This window comes from Salvelinus namaycush, unplaced genomic scaffold (genome assembly GCF_016432855.1).
Source record: "Salvelinus namaycush isolate Seneca unplaced genomic scaffold, SaNama_1.0 Scaffold382, whole genome shotgun sequence".
NCBI classification, from domain to species: domain Eukaryota; kingdom Metazoa; phylum Chordata; class Actinopteri; order Salmoniformes; family Salmonidae; genus Salvelinus; species Salvelinus namaycush.
This window is the reverse complement of record NW_024060808.1, coordinates 22,501-47,941: the sequence shown is the minus strand read 5'-3', so window position 1 is coordinate 47,941 and position 25,441 is coordinate 22,501. Positions and strand designations below refer to the sequence as shown.

Genomic DNA, 25,441 nt, shown 5'->3' with positions numbered 1-25,441 from the left:
TATTGATCGCTGTCAGTTTGTATTAAAGTATCGATCACTGTCAGTTTGTATTAAAGTATTAAAGTATCGATCACTGTCAGTTTGTATTAAAGTATCGATCACTGTCAGTTTGTATTAAAGTATCGATCACTGTCAGTTTGTATTAAAGTATCGATCGCTGTCAGTTTGTATTAAAGTATTGATCACTGTCAGTTTGTATTAAAGTATTAAAGTATTGATCGCTGTCAGTTTGTATTAAAGTATTGATCACTGTCAGTTTGTATTAAAGTATTGATCACCTGTCAGTTTGTATTAAAGTATCGGTCACTGTCAGTTTGTATTAAAGTATTGATCACTGTCAGTTTGTATTAAAGTATTGATCACTGTCAGTTTGTATTAAAGTATCGATCACTGTCAGTTTGTATTAAAGTATTAAAGTATCGATCGCTGTCAGTTTGTATTAAAGTATCGATCACTGTCAGTTTGTATTAAAGTATTGATCGCTGTCAGTTTGTATTAAAGTATCGATCACTGTCAGTTTGTATTAAAGTATTAAAGTATTGATCACTGTCAGTTTGTATTAAAGTATTGATCGCTGTCAGTTTGTATTAAAGTATCGATCGCTGTCAGTTTGTATTAAAGTATTGATCACTGTCAGTTTGTATTAAAGTATTAAAGTATTGATCGCTGTCAGTTTGTATTAAAGTATTGATCACTGTCAGTTTGTATTAAAGTATTGATCACCTGTCAGTTTGTATTAAAGTATCGGTCACTGTCAGTTTGTATTAAAGTATTGATCACTGTCAGTTTGTATTAAAGTATTGATCACCTGTCAGTTTGTATTAAAGTATCGATCACTGTCAGTTTGTATTAAAGTATTAAAGTATTGATCACTGTCAGTTTGTATTAAAGTATCGATCGCTGTCAGTTTGTATTAAAGTATCGATCACTGTCAGTTTGTATTAAAGTATTGATCGCTGTCAGTTTGTATTAAAGTATCGATCACTGTCAGTTTGTATTAAAGTATTAAAGTATTGATCACTGTCAGTTTGTATTAAAGTATTGATCGCTGTCAGTTTGTATTAAAGTATCGATCGCTGTCAGTTTGTATTAAAGTATTGATCACTGTCAGTTTGTATTAAAGTATTAAAGTATTGATCGCTGTCAGTTTGTATTAAAGTATTGATCGCTGTCAGTTTGTATTAAAGTATCGATCACTGTCAGTTTGTATTAAAGTATTAAAGTATCGATCACTGTCAGTTTGTATTAAAGTATCGATCACTGTCAGTTTGTATTAAAGTATCGATCACTGTCAGTTTGTATTAAAGTATCGGTCACTGTCAGTTTGTATTAAAGTATCGATCACTGTCAGTTTGTATTAAAGTATTAAAGTATTGATCACTGTCAGTTTGTATTAAAGTATCGATCACTGTCAGTTTGTATTAAAGTATTAAAGTATCGATCACTGTCAGTTTGTATTAAAGTATCGATCACTGTCCGTTTGTATTAAGGAAACACCAAGTATCGATCACTGTAGTGATGTCACTATTCTGAAATCTCTGAGCTTTTTTAAAAAAAAGTTTAAAGAGTTAGGTGTTTTATTGAAGTCTCCAGCTAATATAAGCCACTCGTTTTGTTTACTTGTTTTGCAGCTCAGTACGTTTATCAGCAAGATCTGAAAATAAAATCTTGTTTGAGGTTTTGAAAATTGTACCCATACACATTGCATACAACAAAACAAGCATTATCTAGTTTGGAAATCAATTTAACCCACCTCCCATCTTTGGAAACGCAAGATCATGATCTACATTCTGATTTATTGATCAACTTCAGAACCTATCCTACGTCACGTTCTACAGTCAACATTCCACCAATGAGAAGACCTGATTTGACACGGGAGGGAGCGGTGCGTCCTTCAGTGTATTCAACAGCGATGGAAGTTTTTTATTATTAAACTTCCGTATAAACGTAACCGGTTCGGTTTAATCGCGTTCGTTCGTTTTTTACTTTGTCTCGTTTTTATCGTGTTTTTAACCATGATTTGGTTCGGTAGAGTTGCCAAACTTCACTACGGAGTTGTCCGCTGTTCGCTCTCCTCTGCCTCTGGAAAAAGTTCCAGCGCGATTCAAGTTCCCTACTTGGTGAGTTCTTATCAATAGGTTTATATCTTGCTTGTTATACATGAATGCATAGGGAATTATGCACTTTGTATATGTTATTGTTGTACAGTAGACCTAGTATTCATAACCAAAGCTGTCTCTCTTTCTCCAATCCCCATTTCCGCAGTCTTTGGAGAATCAGCTCGAATTAAATGTTATCCCCACACCGTATACACAGAGTCAGCCCTGAACAAAGAGAACCAGAGCATGGGGGTTAAAAACCTGTGTTTCCGTTTGTCTCAGGTCACACACTCCCTTCTCTCTCTCTTATTGATGACAGCGAGAACGCGCGCCAAGTGTGCACAGTGAGGCGTGGGCGTGTAAGACTTCCATTTGTATGGACGTGGAGCAGTGTTGGTAAATCACTGACAAAATGGAGTCAAAACTGGCACGAAAATAATTAGCTTCAGCTCAAGAGGAAACATGATATATTTGACTGCTTTCAGGAAGCTGATAGTGGCGACACCCATAAACAAGGCCAGGAGACAGAAGGTTAGGGCAGGGTTGCGGTTAGCCGGTAATAGCAGACTTTTGGACATTAAAAACATTGAAAAGCAGTGTCATTTGTCCATGAGAAAATGTTCATTCCATTGTGAACTCGTGCTTTTTAGCCTATTCAGTGATGGAAATACATTTGACCAGTCGTGCTTGTCGTTCTCTGGGTTAATGTGCATAATTTAGTGGAATTAAATTGGTACGAATTCCTTATGTATCATAGTTATCAAACAGCATAGAGACACACAGCCTTGGAGGGGGACATCTTGTCAGACACACAGCATAGAGACACACAGCCTTGGAGGGGGACATCTTGTCAGACACACAGCATAGAGACACACAGCCTTGGAGGGGGACATCTTGTCAGACACACAGCATAGAGACACACAGCCTTGGAGGGGGACATCTTGTCAGACACACAGCATAGAGACACACAGCCTTGGAGGGGGACATCTGTCAGATTGTGTTAATTTTTTTTTTTTTTTTTTACCATGATTTAAAGATGGCTACTATTTTTATTTCTCAACTGGTAATTGAAGCTTCCCAGGCTTCATCTGTGCGTCACCCACCACTTTGCAATGGTCTGGAGGCAGTAGGCATTTTGAAAACATATAGCTACTTAATATTGTTTAAAACCTGAACGTTTCAATACGTATTATGAGGCATGTTTAACCTTGCTATAAAGTAGCATAAATGGCTCCCGAGTGGCGCAGCGGTCTAAGGCTATGGTTCAATCCCGGGCCGTGATCGGGAGACCCATAGGGCAGCTGCACAATTGGCCCAGGGTCATCCGGGTTCGGGTTTGGCCAGGGTAGGCCGTCATTGTAAATAAGAATTTGTTCTTAACTGACGTGCCTAGTTAAATAAAAATATATATAAAAAAGCCTAGGTAAAATCCGACCATATCGGTGGAGTATACCATTTCATAATGACTTCCCTACAGTATACCATTTCATAATGACTTCCATACAGTATACCATTTCATAATGACTTCCATACAGTATACCATAATGACTTCCATACAGTATACCATTTCATAATGACTTCTATACAGTATACCATTTCATAATGACTTCCCTACAGTATACCATTTCATAATGACTTCCCTACAGTATACCATTTCATAATGACTTCCATACAGTATACCATAATGACTTCCCTACAGTATACCATTTCATAATGACTTCCCTACAGTATACCATAATGACTTCCATACAGTATACCATTTCATAATGACTTCCATACAGTATACCATAATGACTTCCCTACAGTATACCATTTCATAATGACTTCCCTACAGTATACCATAATGACTTCCATACAGTATACCATTTCATAATGACTTCCATACAGTATACCATAATGACTTCCATAGAGTATACCATTTCATATTGACTTCCATACAGTATACCATAATGACTTCCCTACAGTATACCATTTCATAATGACTTCCCTACAGTATACCATTTCATAATGACTTCCATACAGTATACAATAATGACTTCCCTATAGTATACCATTTCATAATGACTTCCCTACAGTATACCATAATGACTTCCATACAGTATACCATTTCATAATGACTTCCATACAGTATACCATTTCATAATGACTTCCATACAGTATACCATTTTATAATGACTTCCCTACAGTATACCATTTCATAATGACTTCCATACAGTATACCATTTCATAATGACTTCCCTACAGTATACCATAATGACTTCCCTACAGTATACCATTTCATAATGACTTCCATACAGTATACCATTTCATAATGACTTCCATACAGTATACCATAATGACTTCCCTACAGTATACCATTTCATAATGACTTCCCTACAGTATACCATAATGACTTCCATACAGTATACCATTTCATAATGACTTCCATACAGTATACCATAATGACTTCCATACAGTATACCATTTCATAATGACTTCCCTACAGTATACATTTCATAATGACTTCCATACAGTATACCATAATGACTTCCATACAGTATACCATTTCATAATGACTTCCATACAGTATACCATAATGACTTCCCTACAGTATACCATTTCATAATGACTTCCATACAGTATACCATTTCATAATGACTTCTATACAGTATACCATTTCATAATGACTTCCATACAGTATACCATTTCATAATGACTTCCATACAGTATACCATAATGACTTCCCTACAGTATACCATTTCATAATGACTTCCCTACAGTATACCATAATGACTTCCATACAGTATACCATTTCATAATGACTTCCATACAGTATACCATAATGACTTCCCTACAGTATACCATTTCATAATGACTTCCCTGCAGTATACCATAATGACTTCCATACAGTATACATTTCATAATGACTTCCATACAGTATACCATAATGACTTCCATACAGTATACCATTTCATAATGACTTCCATACAGTATACCATTTCATAATGACTTCCCTAAAGTATACCATAATGACTTCCATACAGTATACCATAAGGACTTCCATACAGTATACCATTTCATAATGACTTCCATACAGTATACCATTTCATAATGACTTCTATACAGTATACCATAATGACTTCCATACAGTAAACCATTTCATAATGACTTCCATACAGTATACCATTTCATAATGACTTCTATACAGTATACCATAATGACTTCCATACAGTATACCATTTCATAATGACTTCCCTACAGTATACATTGCATAATGACTCCCTACAGTATACCATTTCATAATGACTTCTATACAGTATACCATTTCATAATGACTTCCATACAGTATACCATTTCATAATGACTTCCCTACAGTATACTGTTTCATAATGACTTCCATACAGTATACCATAATGACTTCCATACAGTATACCATTTCATAATGACTTCCCTACAGTATACCATTTCATAATGACTTCCATACAGTATACCATAATGACTTCCATACAGTATACCATTTCATAATGACTTCCCTACAGTATACCATAATGACTTCCATACAGTATACCATAATGACTTCCATACAGTATACCATAATGACTTCCATACAGTATACCATAATGACTTCCATACAGTATACCATTTCATAATGACTTCCATACAGTATACCATAATGACTTCCATACAGTATACCATAATGACTTCCATACAGTATACCATTTCATAATGACTTCCATACAGTATACCATAATGACTTCCATACAGTATACCATTTCATAATGACTTCCCTACAGTATACCATAATGACTTCCATACAGTATACCATAATGACTTCCATACAGTATACCATAATGACTTCCATACAGTATACCATTTCATAATGACTTCCATACAGTATACCATAATGACTTCCATACAGTATACCATTTCATAATGACTTCCCTACAGTATACCATAATGACTTCCATACAGTATACCATAATGACTTCCATACAGTATACCATAATGACTTCCATACAGTATACCATTTCATAATGACTTCCCTACAGTATACCATAATGACTTCCATACAGTATACCATAATGACTTCCATACAGTATACCATTTCATAATGACTTCCATACAGTATACCATTTCATAATGACTTCCATACAGTATACCATAATGACTTCTATACAGTATACCATAATGACTTCCATACAGTATACCATTTCATAATGACTTCCATACAGTATACCATAATGACTTCCATACAGTATACCATTTCATAATGACTTCCATACAGTATACCATAATGACTTCCATACAGTATACCATTTCATAATGACTTCCCTACAGTATACCATTTCATAATGACTTCCATACAGTATACCATTTCATTATGACTTCCCTACAGTATACCATAATGACTTCCATACAGTATACCATAATGACTTCCATACAGTATACCATTTCATAATGACTTCCATACAGTATACCATAATGACTTCCATACAGTATACCATAATGACTTCCATACAGTATACCATTTCATAATGACTTCCATACAGTATACCATAATGACTTCCATACAGTATACCATTTCATAATGACTTCCCTACAGTATACATTTCATAATGACTTCCATACAGTATACCATTTCATAATGACTTCCATACAGTATACCATAATGACTTCCATACAGTATACCATTTCATAATGACTTCTATACAGTATACCATTTCATAATGACTTCCCTACAGTATACCATTTCATAATGACTTCCCTACAGTATACCATTTCATAATGACTTCCATACAGTATACCATAATGACTTCCCTACAGTATACCATTTCATAATGACTTCCCTACAGTATACCATAATGACTTCCATACAGTATACCATTTCATAATGACTTCCATACAGTATACCATAATGACTTCCCTACAGTATACCATTTCATAATGACTTCCCTACAGTATACCATAATGACTTCCATACAGTATACCATTTCATAATGACTTCCATACAGTATACCATAATGACTTCCATAGAGTATACCATTTCATATTGACTTCCATACAGTATACCATAATGACTTCCCTACAGTATACCATTTCATAATGACTTCCCTACAGTATACCATTTCATAATGACTTCCATACAGTATACAATAATGACTTCCCTATAGTATACCATTTCATAATGACTTCCCTACAGTATACCATAATGACTTCCATACAGTATACCATTTCATAATGACTTCCATACAGTATACCATTTCATAATGACTTCCATACAGTATACCATTTTATAATGACTTCCCTACAGTATACCATTTCATAATGACTTCCATACAGTATACCATTTCATAATGACTTCCCTACAGTATACCATAATGACTTCCCTACAGTATACCATTTCATAATGACTTCCATACAGTATACCATTTCATAATGACTTCCATACAGTATACCATAATGACTTCCCTACAGTATACCATTTCATAATGACTTCCCTACAGTATACCATAATGACTTCCATACAGTATACCATTTCATAATGACTTCCATACAGTATACCATAATGACTTCCATACAGTATACCATTTCATAATGACTTCCCTACAGTATACATTTCATAATGACTTCCATACAGTATACCATAATGACTTCCATACAGTATACCATTTCATAATGACTTCCATACAGTATACCATAATGACTTCCCTACAGTATACCATTTCATAATGACTTCCATACAGTATACCATTTCATAATGACTTCTATACAGTATACCATTTCATAATGACTTCCATACAGTATACCATTTCATAATGACTTCCATACAGTATACCATAATGACTTCCCTACAGTATACCATTTCATAATGACTTCCCTACAGTATACCATAATGACTTCCATACAGTATACCATTTCATAATGACTTCCATACAGTATACCATAATGACTTCCCTACAGTATACCATTTCATAATGACTTCCCTGCAGTATACCATAATGACTTCCATACAGTATACATTTCATAATGACTTCCATACAGTATACCATAATGACTTCCATACAGTATACCATTTCATAATGACTTCCATACAGTATACCATTTCATAATGACTTCCCTAAAGTATACCATAATGACTTCCATACAGTATACCATAAGGACTTCCATACAGTATACCATTTCATAATGACTTCCATACAGTATACCATTTCATAATGACTTCTATACAGTATACCATAATGACTTCCATACAGTAAACCATTTCATAATGACTTCCATACAGTATACCATTTCATAATGACTTCTATACAGTATACCATAATGACTTCCATACAGTATACCATTTCATAATGACTTCCCTACAGTATACATTGCATAATGACTCCCTACAGTATACCATTTCATAATGACTTCTATACAGTATACCATTTCATAATGACTTCCATACAGTATACCATTTCATAATGACTTCCCTACAGTATACTGTTTCATAATGACTTCCATACAGTATACCATAATGACTTCCATACAGTATACCATTTCATAATGACTTCCCTACAGTATACCATTTCATAATGACTTCCATACAGTATACCATAATGACTTCCATACAGTATACCATTTCATAATGACTTCCCTACAGTATACCATAATGACTTCCATACAGTATACCATAATGACTTCCATACAGTATACCATAATGACTTCCATACAGTATACCATAATGACTTCCATACAGTATACCATTTCATAATGACTTCCATACAGTATACCATTTCATAATGACTTCCATACAGTATACAATAATGACTTCCATACAGTATACCATAATGACTTCCATACAGTATACCATTTCATAATGACTTCCCTACAGTATACCATAATGACTTCCATACAGTATACCATAATGACTTCCATACAGTATACCATAATGACTTCCATACAGTATACCATTTCATAATGACTTCCATACAGTATACCATAATGACTTCCATACAGTATACCATTTCATAATGACTTCCCTACAGTATACCATAATGACTTCCATACAGTATACCATAATGACTTCCATACAGTATACCATAATGACTTCCATACAGTATACCATTTCATAATGACTTCCCTACAGTATACCATAATGACTTCCATACAGTATACCATAATGACTTCCATACAGTATACCATTTCATAATGACTTCCATACAGTATACCATTTCATAATGACTTCCATACAGTATACCATAATGACTTCTATACAGTATACCATAATGACTTCCATACAGTATACCATTTCATAATGACTTCCATACAGTATACCATAATGACTTCCATACAGTATACCATTTCATAATGACTTCCATACAGTATACCATAATGACTTCCATACAGTATACCATTTCATAATGACTTCCCTACAGTATACCATTTCATAATGACTTCCATACAGTATACCATTTCATTATGACTTCCCTACAGTATACCATAATGACTTCCATACAGTATACCATAATGACTTCCATACAGTATACCATTTCATAATGACTTCCATACAGTATACCATAATGACTTCCATACAGTATACCATAATGACTTCCATACAGTATACCATTTCATAATGACTTCCATACAGTATACCATAATGACTTCCATACAGTATACCATTTCATAATGACTTCCCTACAGTATACCATTTCATAATGACTTCCATACAGTATACCATTTCATAATGACTTCTATACAGTATACCATAATGACTTCCATACAGTATACCATTTCATAATGACTTCCATACTGTATACCATAATGACTTCCATACAGTAAACCATTTCATAATGACTTCCATACAGTATACCATTTCATAATGACTTCTATACAGTATACCATAATGACTTCCATACAGTATACCATTTCATAATGACTTCCATACAGTATACCATAATGACTTCCATACAGTATACCATTTCATAATGACTTCCCTACAGTATACCATTTCATAATGACTTCCATACAGTATACCATTTCATAATGACTTCTATACAGTATACCGTAATGACTTCCATACAGTATACCATTTCATAATGACTTCCATACAGTATACCATTTCATAATGACTTCCATACAGTATACCATAATGACTTCCATACAGTATACCATTTCATAATGACTTCCATACAGTATACCATTTCATAATGACTTCCATACAGTATACCATAATGACTTCCATACAGTATACCATTTCATAATGACTTCCCTACAGTATACCATTTCATAATGACTTCCCTACAGTATACCATTTCATAATGACTTCCATACAGTATACCATAATGACTTCCATACAGTATACCATTTCATAATTACTTCCATACAGTATACCCTAATGACTTCCATACAGTATACCATTTCATAATGACTTCCCTACAGTATACCATTTCATAATGACTTCCCTACAGTATACCATTTCATAATGACTTCCATACAGTATACCATAATGACTTCCATACAGTATACCATTTCATAATGACTTCCATACAGTATACCATAATGACTTCCATACAGTATACCATTTCATAATGACTTCCATACAGTATACCATAATGACTTCCATACAGTATACCATTTCATAATGACTTCCCTACAGTATACCATTTCATAATGACTTCCCTACAGTATACCATTTCATAATGACTTCCATACAGTATACCATAATGACTTCCATACAGTATACCATTTCATAATGACTTCCATACAGTATACCATTTCATAATGACTTCCCTACAGTATACCATTTCATAATTACTTCCATACAGTATACCATAATGACTTCCATACAGTATACCATTTCATAATGACTTCCATACAGTATACCATTTCATAATGACTTCCCTACAGTATACCATAATGACTTCCATACAGTATACCATAATGACTTCCATACAGTATACCATAATGACTTCCATACAGTATACCATAATGACTTCCATACAGTATACCATAATGACTTCCATACAGTATACCATTTCATAATGACTTCCATACAGTATACCATTTCATAATGACTTCCCTACAGTATACCATAATGACTTCCATACAGTATACCATAATGACTTCCATACAGTATACCATTTCATAATGACTTCCCTACAGTATACCATAATGACTTCCATACAGTATACCATAATGACTTCCATACAGTATACCATTTCATAATGACTTCCATACAGTATACCATTTCATAATGACTTCCATACAGTATACCATAATGACTTCTATACAGTATACCATAATGACTTCCATACAGTATACCATTTCATAATGACTTCCATACAGTATACCATAATGACTTCCATACAGTATACCATTTCATAATGACTTCCATACAGTATACCATAATGACTTCCATACAGTATACCATTTCATAATGACTTCCCTACAGTATACCATTTCATAATGACTTCCATACAGTATACCATTTCATTATGACTTCCCTACAGTATACCATAATGACTTCCATACAGTATACCATAATGACTTCCATACAGTATACCATTTCATAATGACTTCCATACAGTATACCATAATGACTTCCATACAGTATACCATAATGACTTCCATACAGTATACCATTTCATAATGACTTCCATACAGTATACCATAATGACTTCCATACAGTATACCATTTCATAATGACTTCCCTACAGTATACCATTTCATAATGACTTCCATACAGTATACCATTTCATAATGACTTCTATACAGTATACCATAATGACTTCCATACAGTATACCATTTCATAATGACTTCCATACTGTATACCATAATGACTTCCATACAGTAAACCATTTCATAATGACTTCCATACAGTATACCATTTCATAATGACTTCTATACAGTATACCATAATGACTTCCATACAGTATACCATTTCATAATGACTTCCATACAGTATACCATAATGACTTCCATACAGTATACCATTTCATAATGACTTCCCTACAGTATACCATTTCATAATGACTTCCATACAGTATACCATTTCATAATGACTTCTATACAGTATACCGTAATGACTTCCATACAGTATACCATTTCATAATGACTTCCATACAGTATACCATTTCATAATGACTTCCATACAGTATACCATAATGACTTCCATACAGTATACCATTTCATAATGACTTCCATACAGTATACCATTTCATAATGACTTCCATACAGTATACCATAATGACTTCCATACAGTATACCATTTCATAATGACTTCCCTACAGTATACCATTTCATAATGACTTCCCTACAGTATACCATTTCATAATGACTTCCATACAGTATACCATAATGACTTCCATACAGTATACCATTTCATAATTACTTCCATACAGTATACCCTAATGACTTCCATACAGTATACCATTTCATAATGACTTCCCTACAGTATACCATTTCATAATGACTTCCCTACAGTATACCATTTCATAATGACTTCCATACAGTATACCATAATGACTTCCATACAGTATACCATTTCATAATGACTTCCATACAGTATACCATAATGACTTCCATACAGTATACCATTTCATAATGACTTCCATACAGTATACCATAATGACTTCCATACAGTATACCATTTCATAATGACTTCCCTACAGTATACCATTTCATAATGACTTCCCTACAGTATACCATTTCATAATGACTTCCATACAGTATACCATAATGACTTCCATACAGTATACCATTTCATAATGACTTCCATACAGTATACCATTTCATAATGACTTCCCTACAGTATACCATTTCATAATTACTTCCATACAGTATACCATAATGACTTCCATACAGTATACCATTTCATAATGACTTCCATACAGTATACCATTTCATAATGACTTCCATACAGTATACCATTTCATAATGACTTCCCTACAGTATACCATAATGACTTCCATACAGTATACCATAATGACTTCCATACAGTATACCATAATGACTTCCATACAGTATACCATAATGACTTCCATACAGTATACCATAATGACTTCCATACAGTATACCATTTCATAATGACTTCCATACAGTATACCATTTCATAATGACTTCCATACAGTATACCATAATGACTTCCATACAGTATACCATAATGACTTCCATACAGTATACCATTTCATAATGACTTCCATACAGTATACCATAATGACTTCCCTACAGTATACCATTTCATAATGACTTCCATACCTTAAGGGAAGTCTGGGACGGGAGCCGTATGGTTAGTGAAGAAAGTCCCATTGCAAATGTACGGTCCCTTACCTGACGTCTTAATACGTCGCAGAAAATCGCGGACGGCGTCGGGCCGTGGGCGGCGGAGAGCTCTTTCAGGAAGTCACTCAAAAAAACGTTTCGGAATTTCGGTTTCCGTTTTATAAAAATGACAAATTTTTGACTTTTTTCTGCATTCTCGAAAATTCCCACAAGAGGGAAAATAAATCATATTGCAGGCGCACGAGCACGTGGCAAACGAGCGCAGCCTTTTCTCCTAAACTGAAAATATTTCGAAGACGAAACTCGGCGAGCGTAGGTTTGGAGTAATGGGCAGTTGGCCCCGAACAAGATGGCGTCGAGACCTCGGCGCTTTTTGAGTTATGGCCATTTTTCTGGGATTAAAGGGTTAAAACGCAAGTAGGGTGCTAATTTGACCGCTTCATGTCAAAGTACATAAGCATACGGTGTCAGGAAAAAAAGAACCAGCCATTTATCTATCGTAATTTAAGAGAAATCGTACATTGACCGTTTGGTGATGTTCACAAAGAGGAATTTTTTTTTCCAAAAATTCACAGATCCAGTTGCAGTGTGTTCAGACGTACATTTTTAAAGTGGGTCTCGAAGCTCTGCGAGAATCCTGTGATTTTATATGATTTTATGAAATAACACACACTCATTTAACCCTCTTTAAATAAGTCAGTTCTTAACATAAAGACTTAAAACTCAATATTATATAAGAGCCTACGCCAAGGAGGGTATGTGTTCAATTTCAGCTTCCTATGTCAACTGGAAGTACCTTAAAATGGTGCCACAGGGTCAGGTTTGAAGGGTAATAAAGGTCAGATCTTTTCAAAACTTCACTTGTGTGATTAGACAACCCTCATGAACTGTAATCAGTCATTTATCCCAACAGATGTCAAAGAAAAGCTCTCTCACACAAACACACACACACAAAAAGGAAGGATGGAGTGAAAAAGTACGGTGCTTAAAGACACACAAAGCCCACAATGGCATTACTATTATCTCTAGGCCGTGCCGAGTTCAACGAGATGCCCCGCTTGACCGTAGCTCGCTCGGTCTGAGCGCAGCGACCGTTACAAGAGAACGGACACAAATGACCTTTTGACCTCAATGTCAATTTCATTTGCTTTTGGGACACAGAGAGAGAACCGTTAAGGTTAGAAACACAATTTCACCTCAGGAGTGTTCTTAAGGTCCTCCCGATCTGTGCAAGCCTAACCCTGACCTTGTGGCATTAACGCTTCACAGTTAAAAGAAGGTGTTTACATCAAATAGTTTACAATGAAATGTCTCCCCATTGGAATACATTGACTGCACCTCTAAATTCAACCTAAAGCCTATGTGGGTTATGATTTTCTTATGAACCTGTCTTTGATGTCAGTCCATCAGGCCACCATGAGGTCTACCTGTGTCGATTCTAAGCTTCCTGGAGCAACCGGAAGTGGTTAAATCACCCTAAAAGTGTTTGCCATAGCCAACCTGCAGTTTGAGAGAAATAGTGCATTCAGCCCTATGTAAATCAGTCAATTTTTAACATACAGACTTAAAACTCAGGATTCTGTAACAGCCTACTCCAGTGATGATATGTGTTTATTTATAGCTTCCTGTGACAACCGGAAGTGCCATAACTGGTGTCAAATGGGCTGTTTCGAAGTGTTAAAAATGTCAAATCTTTCCAAAACTTCATATATGTGAATAGACAACCCTCATGAACTGTAAATCAGTCCTTCATCCCATCAGATTAAAAAAAATAAAAATACACACCGACACAGAAATGATGGAGGGACACACTGAGGGGCTAAGAGGCAAACAGTGCCTGCAGTAGTTACTTTTGTTCCAACTTTTAAAGAACCGTCAGACCTAGAGTTCTGAAAATTTACAAACCTGTTCTAGACCTCAGGTCGATTGTGCACGGTGAATTATATGGCTCTAGAAGGTTCTCCGATCGATAAAAAGCATTGTGTATTTGCCATGTTTTCAATTCATTTTGACCTCAACGAAACGGACGACATTTAGAAAAGTCCCAGAGTCTCAAGTCTAGGTGCGTTGAAACCGGCTCGGCCCATAGAGACAGACCCCAACGAGCCTGTTTGATTGCTCATTCAAGGACCCCGTAGCAAGGCAATGAAAAAAGTGGAATTTCAGCACCAATTAGGGTTTTGCTCGGGCACCGAATGACCTATCGAGCCGAAACTTGGGATTCGAGGTCGCTTCACATAGGGCTAAACATAATGTGTGAACTGGACCCGCAGCTAGAACATAACTACGTATTATTTGTTTTATTATGGTTTAAATGGAAGGCGCTGTGAATTTTGGGCCTGCTCTGAAATATGTTATAGTTGGCATCTAAAGGAGTTGGAAAAAGTGAGTTTGGAGTCAGATGGTATCAGTTTGGTGTCTGAAAATATCTATTTGACTGATGGACACTGACTTGCTCGTTGACTTTTGTACATTTGCAATATGTTTCAACGGGGAGGTACCATGAGGAAAAAGCGACATGATGAAATTTCACGAAACGAGCGATGGAGAGGAACCACTATCACTGCCCGGCCATCCTGAGGTCATCAGACCGTTGACTTTTGCATTTCTAAAGTATTTAAGAGAATGTACGTTACATTTGCAATATGATTCAACATCACATCATATTGCAAATGCACGTTAGATTTGCAATATGATGTGATGTTGAATCATATTGCAAATGTAACGTGCATTCTTTAAATACTTTAGAAATACAAAAGTCAACGTCCTGATGACCTCAGGATGGCCGGGCAGTGATAGTGGTTCCTCTCCAACGCTCGTTGCGTGAAATTTCATCATGTCGATTTTGGTGATGGTACCCCCGCGTTGAAACATATTGCAAATGTACAAAAGTCGACTAGCAAGTCAACTAGCAAGTGTCAACAAAAGTCAACTAGCAAGTGTCCATCAGTCAATTGGATATTTTCAGACACCAAACTGATACCATCTGACTCCAAACTCACTTTTTACAACTCCTTTAGAAGCCAACTATCACATATTTCAGAGCAGGCCCAAAATTCACAGCGCCTTCCATGAATGCACCAAAATAGCATTCTGAAATCACCACTAAAATGACATCGCCATATTCTCCAGGCCGTGCCGAGTTCAACGGGATGCCCCGCTTGACCGTAGCTCGCTCGGTCTGAGCGCAGCGACCGTTACAAGAGAACGGACACGAATGACCTTTTGACCTCAATGTCAATTTTATTTGCTTTTGGGAGACAGAGAGAGAACCGTTAAGGTTAGAAACACAATTTCACCTCAGGAATGTTCTTAAGGTCCTCCCGATCTGTGCAAGCCTATCCTTGAGCTTGTGGCATTAACCCTTCACAGTTAAAAGAAGGTGTTTACATCAAACAGTTTACAATGACATTTCGCCCCATAGGAATACATTGACTGCTCCCCTAAATTCAACCTGAAGCCTATGTGGGTTATGAATGTCTTATGAACCTGTCTTTGATGACAGTCCATTAGGCCACCATGAGGTCTACCTGTGTCGATTCTAAGCTTCCTGGAGCAACCGGAAGTGGTTAAAATCACCCTAAAAGTGTTTGCAATAAGCACCCTGCAATTTGAGAGAAATAGTGCATTCAGCCCTATGTAAATCAGTCAATTTTTAACATATAGACTTAAAACTCAGGATTCTGTAACAGCATACTCCAGTGAGTATATGTCTTTACTTTCAGCTTCCTGTGCCAACCGGAAGTGCCATAATTGGTGTCAAATGGGCTGTTTTGAAGGGTTAAAAATGTCAAATCTTTCCAAAACTTCATAATTGTGATTAGGCAACCCTCCTGAACTGTAAATCAGTCATTAGTCCCATCAGATTTCAAAGAAAAATTTACACACCCAAACAGAAATGATGGAGGGACACACTGAGGGGCTAAGAGGCAGACAGTGCCTGTAGTAGTTACTTTTGTTCCAACTTTTAAAGAACCGTCAGACTTAGAGTTCTGAAACTTTACAAACCTGTTCTAGACCTCAGGTCGATTGTGCACGGTGAGTTATGTGGCTCTAGAAGGTTCTCAGACCGATAAACAGCCTCGTGTATTTGCTATGTTTTCAATTCATTTTCAGCTCAACGAAACTGACGACATTTAGAAAAGTCCCAGAGTCTCAAGACTAGGTGCATTGAAACCGGCTCGGCCCATAGAGTCAGACCCCAACGAGCCTGTTTGATTGCTCATTCAAGGACCCCGTAGCAAGGCAATGAAAAAAGTGGATTTTCAGCACCAATTAAGGTATTGCTCGGGCACCGAATGACCTATCGAGCCGAAACTTGGGATTCGAGGTCGCCTCACATAGGGCTAAACATAATGTGAGAACTGGACCCGCAGCTAGAACATAACTACGTATTATTTGTTTTATTATGGTTTAAATGGAAGGCGCTGTGAATTTTGGGCCTGCTCTGAAATATGTTATAGTTGGCTTCTAAAGGAGTTGGAAAAAGTGAGTTTAGTGTCAGATGGTATCAGTTTGGTGTCTGACAATATCCAATTGACTGATGGACACTGACTTGCTAGTTGACTTTTGTGCATTTGCAATATGTTTCAACGGGGGGGTACCATCACCAAAATCGACATGATGAAATTACCACGCAACGAGCGATGGAGAGGAACCACTAACACTGCCCGGCCATCCTGAGGTCATCAGGACGTTCAATTTTGTATTTCTAAAGTATTTAAAGAATGCACGTTACATTTGCAATATGATTCAACACATCATATTGCAAATGTAACACTGTGTGTTATGTTTGCAATATGATTCAACACATCATATTACAAATGTAACACTGTGTGTTATGTTTGCAATATGATTCAACACATCATATTGCAAATGTAACACTGTGTGTTATGTTTGCAATATGATTCAACACATCATATTACAAATGTAACACTGTGTGTTATGTTTGCAATATGATTCAACACATCATATTGCAAATGTAACACTGTGTGTTATGTTTGCAATATGATTCAACACATCATATTACAAATGTAACACTGTGTGTTATGTTTGCAATATGATTCAACACATCATATTGCAAATGTAACAGTGTGTGTTTGCAATATGATTCAACAGTGTGTTATGTTTGCAATATGATGTGATGTTTTTCACTGTTGAATCATATGCAAATGTAACGTGCATTCTTTAAATAAACCCTATGTGGGTTATGAATGTCTTATGAACCTGTCTTCAATGACAATCCATCAAGCCACTATGAGGTCTACCTGTGTTGATTCTAAGCTTCCTGGAGCAACCGGAAGTGATAAAATCACCCTAAAAGTGTTTTACCCAACCAGCAGTTTGTGATATATAGTGCATTCAACCCTGTGTAAATCAGTCAGTTCTTAACGTATAGACTTAAAACTCAGGATTCTGTAAAAGCATACCCCGATCAGGATAGGTGTTTACTTATAGCTTCCTGTGCCAACCGGAAGTGCCTTAAAATGGGGTCATAGGTGCTGTTTCAAAGGGTTAAAAAAGTCAGATCTTTCCAAAACTTTAAGTGTGTGATTAGGCAACCCTCATGAAGTGTAAATCAGTCATTTCTCTAATCAGATGTCAAAGAAAAGCTCACACACACACACACAGACACACACAGCAAGGATGGAATGAAAAAGTATGGTGCTTAAAGACACACAGAGCCTTAAATGCTTTTAGGGGGGATCCAGACTTCCATACCCGCTCTGGGAGCACTATACTACGGGCAAAAATCAATGGGTGCTGGCCTGAGTGATTTATGGAGGTTTTCAAAAAAAGTCAAAAAATATTCTGTTTCATGTTTTGGGTTACCACGCACGATTTTCAATACAGTTTTAAATGCTTCATTTTGGCCTTTTAAAAAAAAATGTTATTTTCGACTATGAAGGGGTGATACGTTTTTTCCAAATTTTTGACATTTTTGACTTTTGACTTCCTATGAAATCACATTCCAAATGCACAAAACATATTCCTTAAGTACAAGTAAACATTTATAAAAAATTATGATAATAAATGTGACTAAAGTATTTTCATACAGTTCTTACACATGTGTAATTGACATAAAACTCGAAAGAATTTCAAAAAACGGTCCAGAAAGCACTTTTTTAAAGGGGGTGATACGTTTTTTTCCAAATTTTTGACATTTTTGACTTTTGACTTTTGACTTCCTATGAAATCACATTCCAAATGCACAAAACATATACCTTAAGTTCAAATAAAATTTCAAAAAAAATTATGTTAATAAAATTTGAAAAAAGTATTTTCATATAGTTCTTACACATGTGTAATTGACATAAAACTCGAAAGAATTTCGAAAAACGGTCCAGAAAGCACTTTTTTAAGGGGGTGATAAGTTTTTGCCAAAACTTTCAAAATCTCAAAATTTTACTCTTGGGTCTTGACTTGCGTTACATAAAGCCTATGAAATATTTAGATAGAACAAACTCGCCCACTATAGGAATTTTGGAGTGTTACACAGCTCATTTGCAATATGGCATTTGCCATCAACTTTGGATGAAACACCGCCAGAAGTAGTGTACTTGTCCATCGTGTATATGCTGCGCTCGGTGCCAATAAGTTGCCATGTTATTTTGTACAATTGGGGGGGGACTTCCCTTACATACAGTATACCATTTCATAATGACTTCTATACAGTATACCATTTCATAATGACTTCCATACAGTATACCATTTCATAATGACTTCCATACAGTATACCATAATGACTTCCCTACAGTATACCATTTCATAATGACTTCCCTACAGTATACCATAATGACTTCCATACAGTATACCATTTCATAATGACTTCCATACAGTATACCATAATGACTTCCCTACAGTATACCATTTCATAATGACTTCCCTACAGTATACCATAATGACTTCCATACAGTATACCATTTCATAATGACTTCCATACAGTATACCATAATGACTTCCCTACAGTATACATTTCATAATGACTTCCCTACAGTATACCATAATGACTTCCATACAGTATACCATTTCATAATGACTTCCATACAGTATACCATAATGACTTCCATACAGTATACCATTTCATAATGACTTCCCTACAGTATACCATTTCATAATGACTTCCATACAGTATACCATAATGACTTCCATACAGTATACCATAATGACTTCCCTACAGTATACCATTTCATAATGACTTCCCTACAGTATACCATTTCATAATGACTTCTATACAGTATACCATAATGACTTCCATACAGTATACCATTTCATAATGACTTCCCTACAGTATACCATTTCATAATGACTTCCATACAGTATACATTTCATAATGACTTCCATACAGTATACCATTTCATAATGACTTCCCTACAGTATACCATAATGACTTCCATACAGTAAACCATTTCATAATGACTTCCATACAGTATACCATTTCATAATGACTTCTATACAGTATACCATAATGACTTCCATACAGTATACCATTTCATAATGACTTCCCTACAGTATACATTTCATAATGACTTCCCTACATTATACCATTTCATAATGACTTCTATACAGTATACCATTTAATAATGACTTCCATACAGTATACCATTTCATAATGACTTCCCTACAGTATACTGTTTCATAATGACTTCCATACAGTATACCATAATGACTTCCATACAGCATACCATTTCATAATGACTTCCCTACAGTATACCATTTCATAATGACTTCCATACAGTATACCATAATGACTTCCATACAGTATACCATTTCATAATGACTTCCCTACAGTATACCATAATGACTTCCATACAGTATACCATAATGACTTCCATACAGTATACCATAATGACTTCCATACAGTATACAATTTCATAATGACTTCCATACAGTATACCATAATGACTTCCATACAGTATACCATTTCATAATGACTTCCCTACAGTATACCATAATGACTTCCATACAGTATACCATAATGACTTCCATACAGTATACCATAATGACTTCCATACAGTATACCATAATGACTTCCATACAGTATACCATTTCATAATGACTTCCCTACAGTATACCATAATGACTTCCATACAGTATACCATAATGACTTCCATACAGTATACCATTTCATAATGACTTCCATACAGTATACCATTTCATAATGACTTCCATACAGTATACCATAATGACTTCTATACAGTATACCATAATGACTTCCATACAGTATACCATTTCATAATGACTTCCATACAGTATACCATAATGACTTCCATACAGTATACCATTTCATAATGACTTCCATACAGTATACCATTTCATAATGACTTCCATACAGTATACCATTTCATAATGACTTCCATACAGTATACCATTTCATAATGACTTCCCTACAGTATACCATAATGACTTCCATACAGTATACCATTTCATAATGACTTCCATACAGTATACCATAATGACTTCCATACAGTATACCATTTCATAATGACTTCCATACAGTATACCATAATGACTTCCATACAGTATACCATAATGACTTCCATACAGTATACCATTTCATAATGACTTCCCTACAGTATACCATTTCATAATGACTTCCATACAGTATACCATTTCATAATGACTTCCCTACAGTATACCATAATGACTTCCATACAGTATACCATAATGACTTCCATACAGTATACCATTTCATAATGACTTCCATACAGTATACCATAATGACTTCCATACAGTATACTATAATGACTTCCATACAGTATACATTTCATAATGACTTCCATACAGTATACCATAATGACTTCCATACAGTATACCATTTCATAATGACTTCCCTACAGTATACCATTTCATAATGACTTCCATACAGTATACCATTTCATAATGACTTCTATACAGTATACCATAATGACTTCCATACAGTATACCATTTCATAATGACTTCCATACTGTATACCATAATGACTTCCATACAGTAAACCATTTCATAATGACTTCCATACAGTATACCATTTCATAATGACTTCTATACAGTATACCATAATGACTTCTATACAGTATACCATTTCATAATGACTTCCATACAGTATACCATAATGACTTCCATACAGTATACCATTTCATAATGACTTCCCTACAGTATACCATTTCATAATGACTTCCATACAGTATACCATTTCATAATGACTTCCATACAGTATACCATTTCATAATGACTTCCCTACAGTATACCATAATGACTTCCATACAGTATACCATAATGACTTCCATACAGTATACCATAATGACTTCCATACAGTATACCATAATGACTTCCATACAGTATACCATTTCATAATGACTTCCATACAGTATACCATTTCATAATGACTTCCCTACAGTATACCATAATGACTTCCATACAGTATACCATAATGACTTCCATACAGTATACCATAATGACTTCCATACAGTATACCATTTCATAATGACTTCCATACAGTATACCATTTCATAATGACTTCCATACAGTATACCATTTCATAATGACTTCTATACAGTATACCATTTCATAATGACTTCTATACAGTATACCATTTCATAATGACTTCCCTACAGTATACCATAATGACTTCCATACAGTATACCATTTCATAATGACTTCCCTACAGTATACCATTTCATAATGACTTCCATACAGTATACCATAATGACTTCCATACAGTATACCATTTCATAATGACTTCCATACAGTATACCATTTCATAATGACTTCTATACAGTATACCATAATGACTTCCATACAGTATACCATTTCATAATGACTTCCATACAGTATACCATAATGACTTCCATACAGTATACCATTTCATAATGACTTCCCTACAGTATACCATTTCATAATGACTTCCATACAGTATACCATTTCATAATGACTTCCATACAGTATACCATTTCATAATGACTTCCCTACAGTATACCATAATGACTTCCATACAGTATACCATAATGACTTCCATACAGTATACCATAATGACTTCCATACAGTATACCATAATGACTTCCATACAGTATACCATTTCATAATGACTTCCATACAGTATACCATTTCATAATGACTTCCCTACAGTATACCATAATGACTTCCATACAGTATACCATAATGACTTCCATACAGTATACCATAATGACTTCCATACAGTATACCATTTCATAATGACTTCCATACAGTATACCATTTCATAATGACTTCTATACAGTATACCATTTCATAATGACTTCCCTACAGTATACCATAATGACTTCCATACAGTATACCATTTCATAATGACTTCCCTACAGTATACCATTTCATAATGACTTCCATACAGTATACCATAATGACTTCCATACAGTATACCATTTCATAATGACTTCCATACAGTATACCATTTCATAATGACTTCCATACAGTATACCATTTCATAATGACTTCTATACAGTATACCATTTCATAATGACTTCCCTACAGTATACCATAATGACTTCCATACAGTATACCATTTCATAATGACTTCCCTACAGTATACCATTTCATAATGACTTCCCTACAGTAAACCATTTCATAATGACTTCCCTACAGTATACCATTTCATAATGACTTCCATACAGTATACCATTTCATAATGACTTCTATACAGTATACCATTTCATAATGACTTCCATACAGTATACCATAATGACTTCCATACAGTATACCATAATGACTTCCATACAGTATACCATTTCATAATGACTTCCCTACAGTATACCATTTCATAATGACTTCCCTACAGTAAACCATTTCATAATGACTTCTATACAGTATACCATTTCATAATGACTTCCATACAGTATACCATAATGACTTCCATACAGTATAACATAATGACTTCCATACAGTATACCATAATGACTTTCATACAGTATACCATTTCATAATGACTTCCATACAGTATACCATTTCATAATGACTTCCATACAGTATACCATAAGGACTTCCATACAGTATACCATAATGACTTCCATACAGTATACCATTTCATAATGACTTCCATACAGTATACCATTTCATAATGACTTCCCTACAGTATACCATAATGACTTCCATACAGTATACCATTTCATAATGACTTCCATACAGTATACCATAATGACTTCCATACAGTATACCATTTCATAATGACTTCCATACAGTATACCATAATGACTTCCATACAGTATACCATAATGACTTCCATACAGTATACCATTTCATAATGACTTCCCTACAGTATACCATAATGACTTCCCTACAGTATACCATTTCATAATGACTTCCCTACAGTATACCATTTCATAATGACTTCCATACAGTATACCATTTCATAATGACTTCCCTACAGTATACCATTTCATAATGACTTCCCTACAGTATACCATTTCATAATGACTTCCATACAGTATACCATTTTAACCACTAAACTATTGTTTATTTCTGTCATGTTGTATTGGTTTTCAACTTTATTTCATTGTCCGGTAGCCAAATGCACATTGGTGCGTAGCCTACTACCTTGTGTGCATTGCAGTAAGGATACAGGTCATTGCATCCTCGACTTGTATGTTCTGTTAATATTAGTTACCAAAATCTAATGTGATCTTTTTTTTTTTTTTTTTTTAATTTTATCCCCTTTTCTCCCCAATTTTCGTGGTATCCAATCGCTAGTAATTACTATCTTGTCTCATCACTACAACTCCCGTACGGGCTCGGGAGAGACGAAGGTCGAAAGCCATGCGTCCTTCGAAGCACAACCCAACCAAGCCGCACTGCTTCTTTAACACAGCGCGCCTCCAACCCGGAAGCCAGCCGCACCAATGTGTCGGAGGAAACACCGTGCACCTGGCCCCCTTGGTTAGCGCGCACTGCGCCCGGCCCACCACAGGAGTCGCTGGAGCGCGATGAGACAAGGATATCCCTACCGGCCAAACCCACCCTAACCCGGACGACGCTAGCCCAATTGTGCGTCGCCCCACGGACCTCCCGGTCGCGGCCGGCTGCGACAGAGCCTGGGCGCGAACCCAGAGACTCTGGTGGCGCAGTTAGCACTGCGATGCAGTGCCCTAG

The 25,441-nt window shown here is 35.6% G+C and overlaps 1 protein-coding gene across 1 annotated transcript in view; it reads left to right on the top strand.

Annotated features, from left to right (window-relative positions):
- Positions 1 to 1,867: 1,867 nt before the first annotated feature.
- The window catches only part of LOC120040813 (calcium uniporter regulatory subunit MCUb, mitochondrial-like), a 43,232-nt gene continuing 19,658 nt past the window's right edge, over positions 1,868 to 25,441 (top strand). Inside the window, exon 1 of the mRNA XM_038985827.1 lies at positions 1,868 to 2,120. Within this exon, the coding sequence (XP_038841755.1) occupies positions 2,016 to 2,120 (105 nt within the window). The 5' untranslated portion in view covers positions 1,868 to 2,015. The remainder of the gene's footprint in view (positions 2,121 to 25,441) is intronic.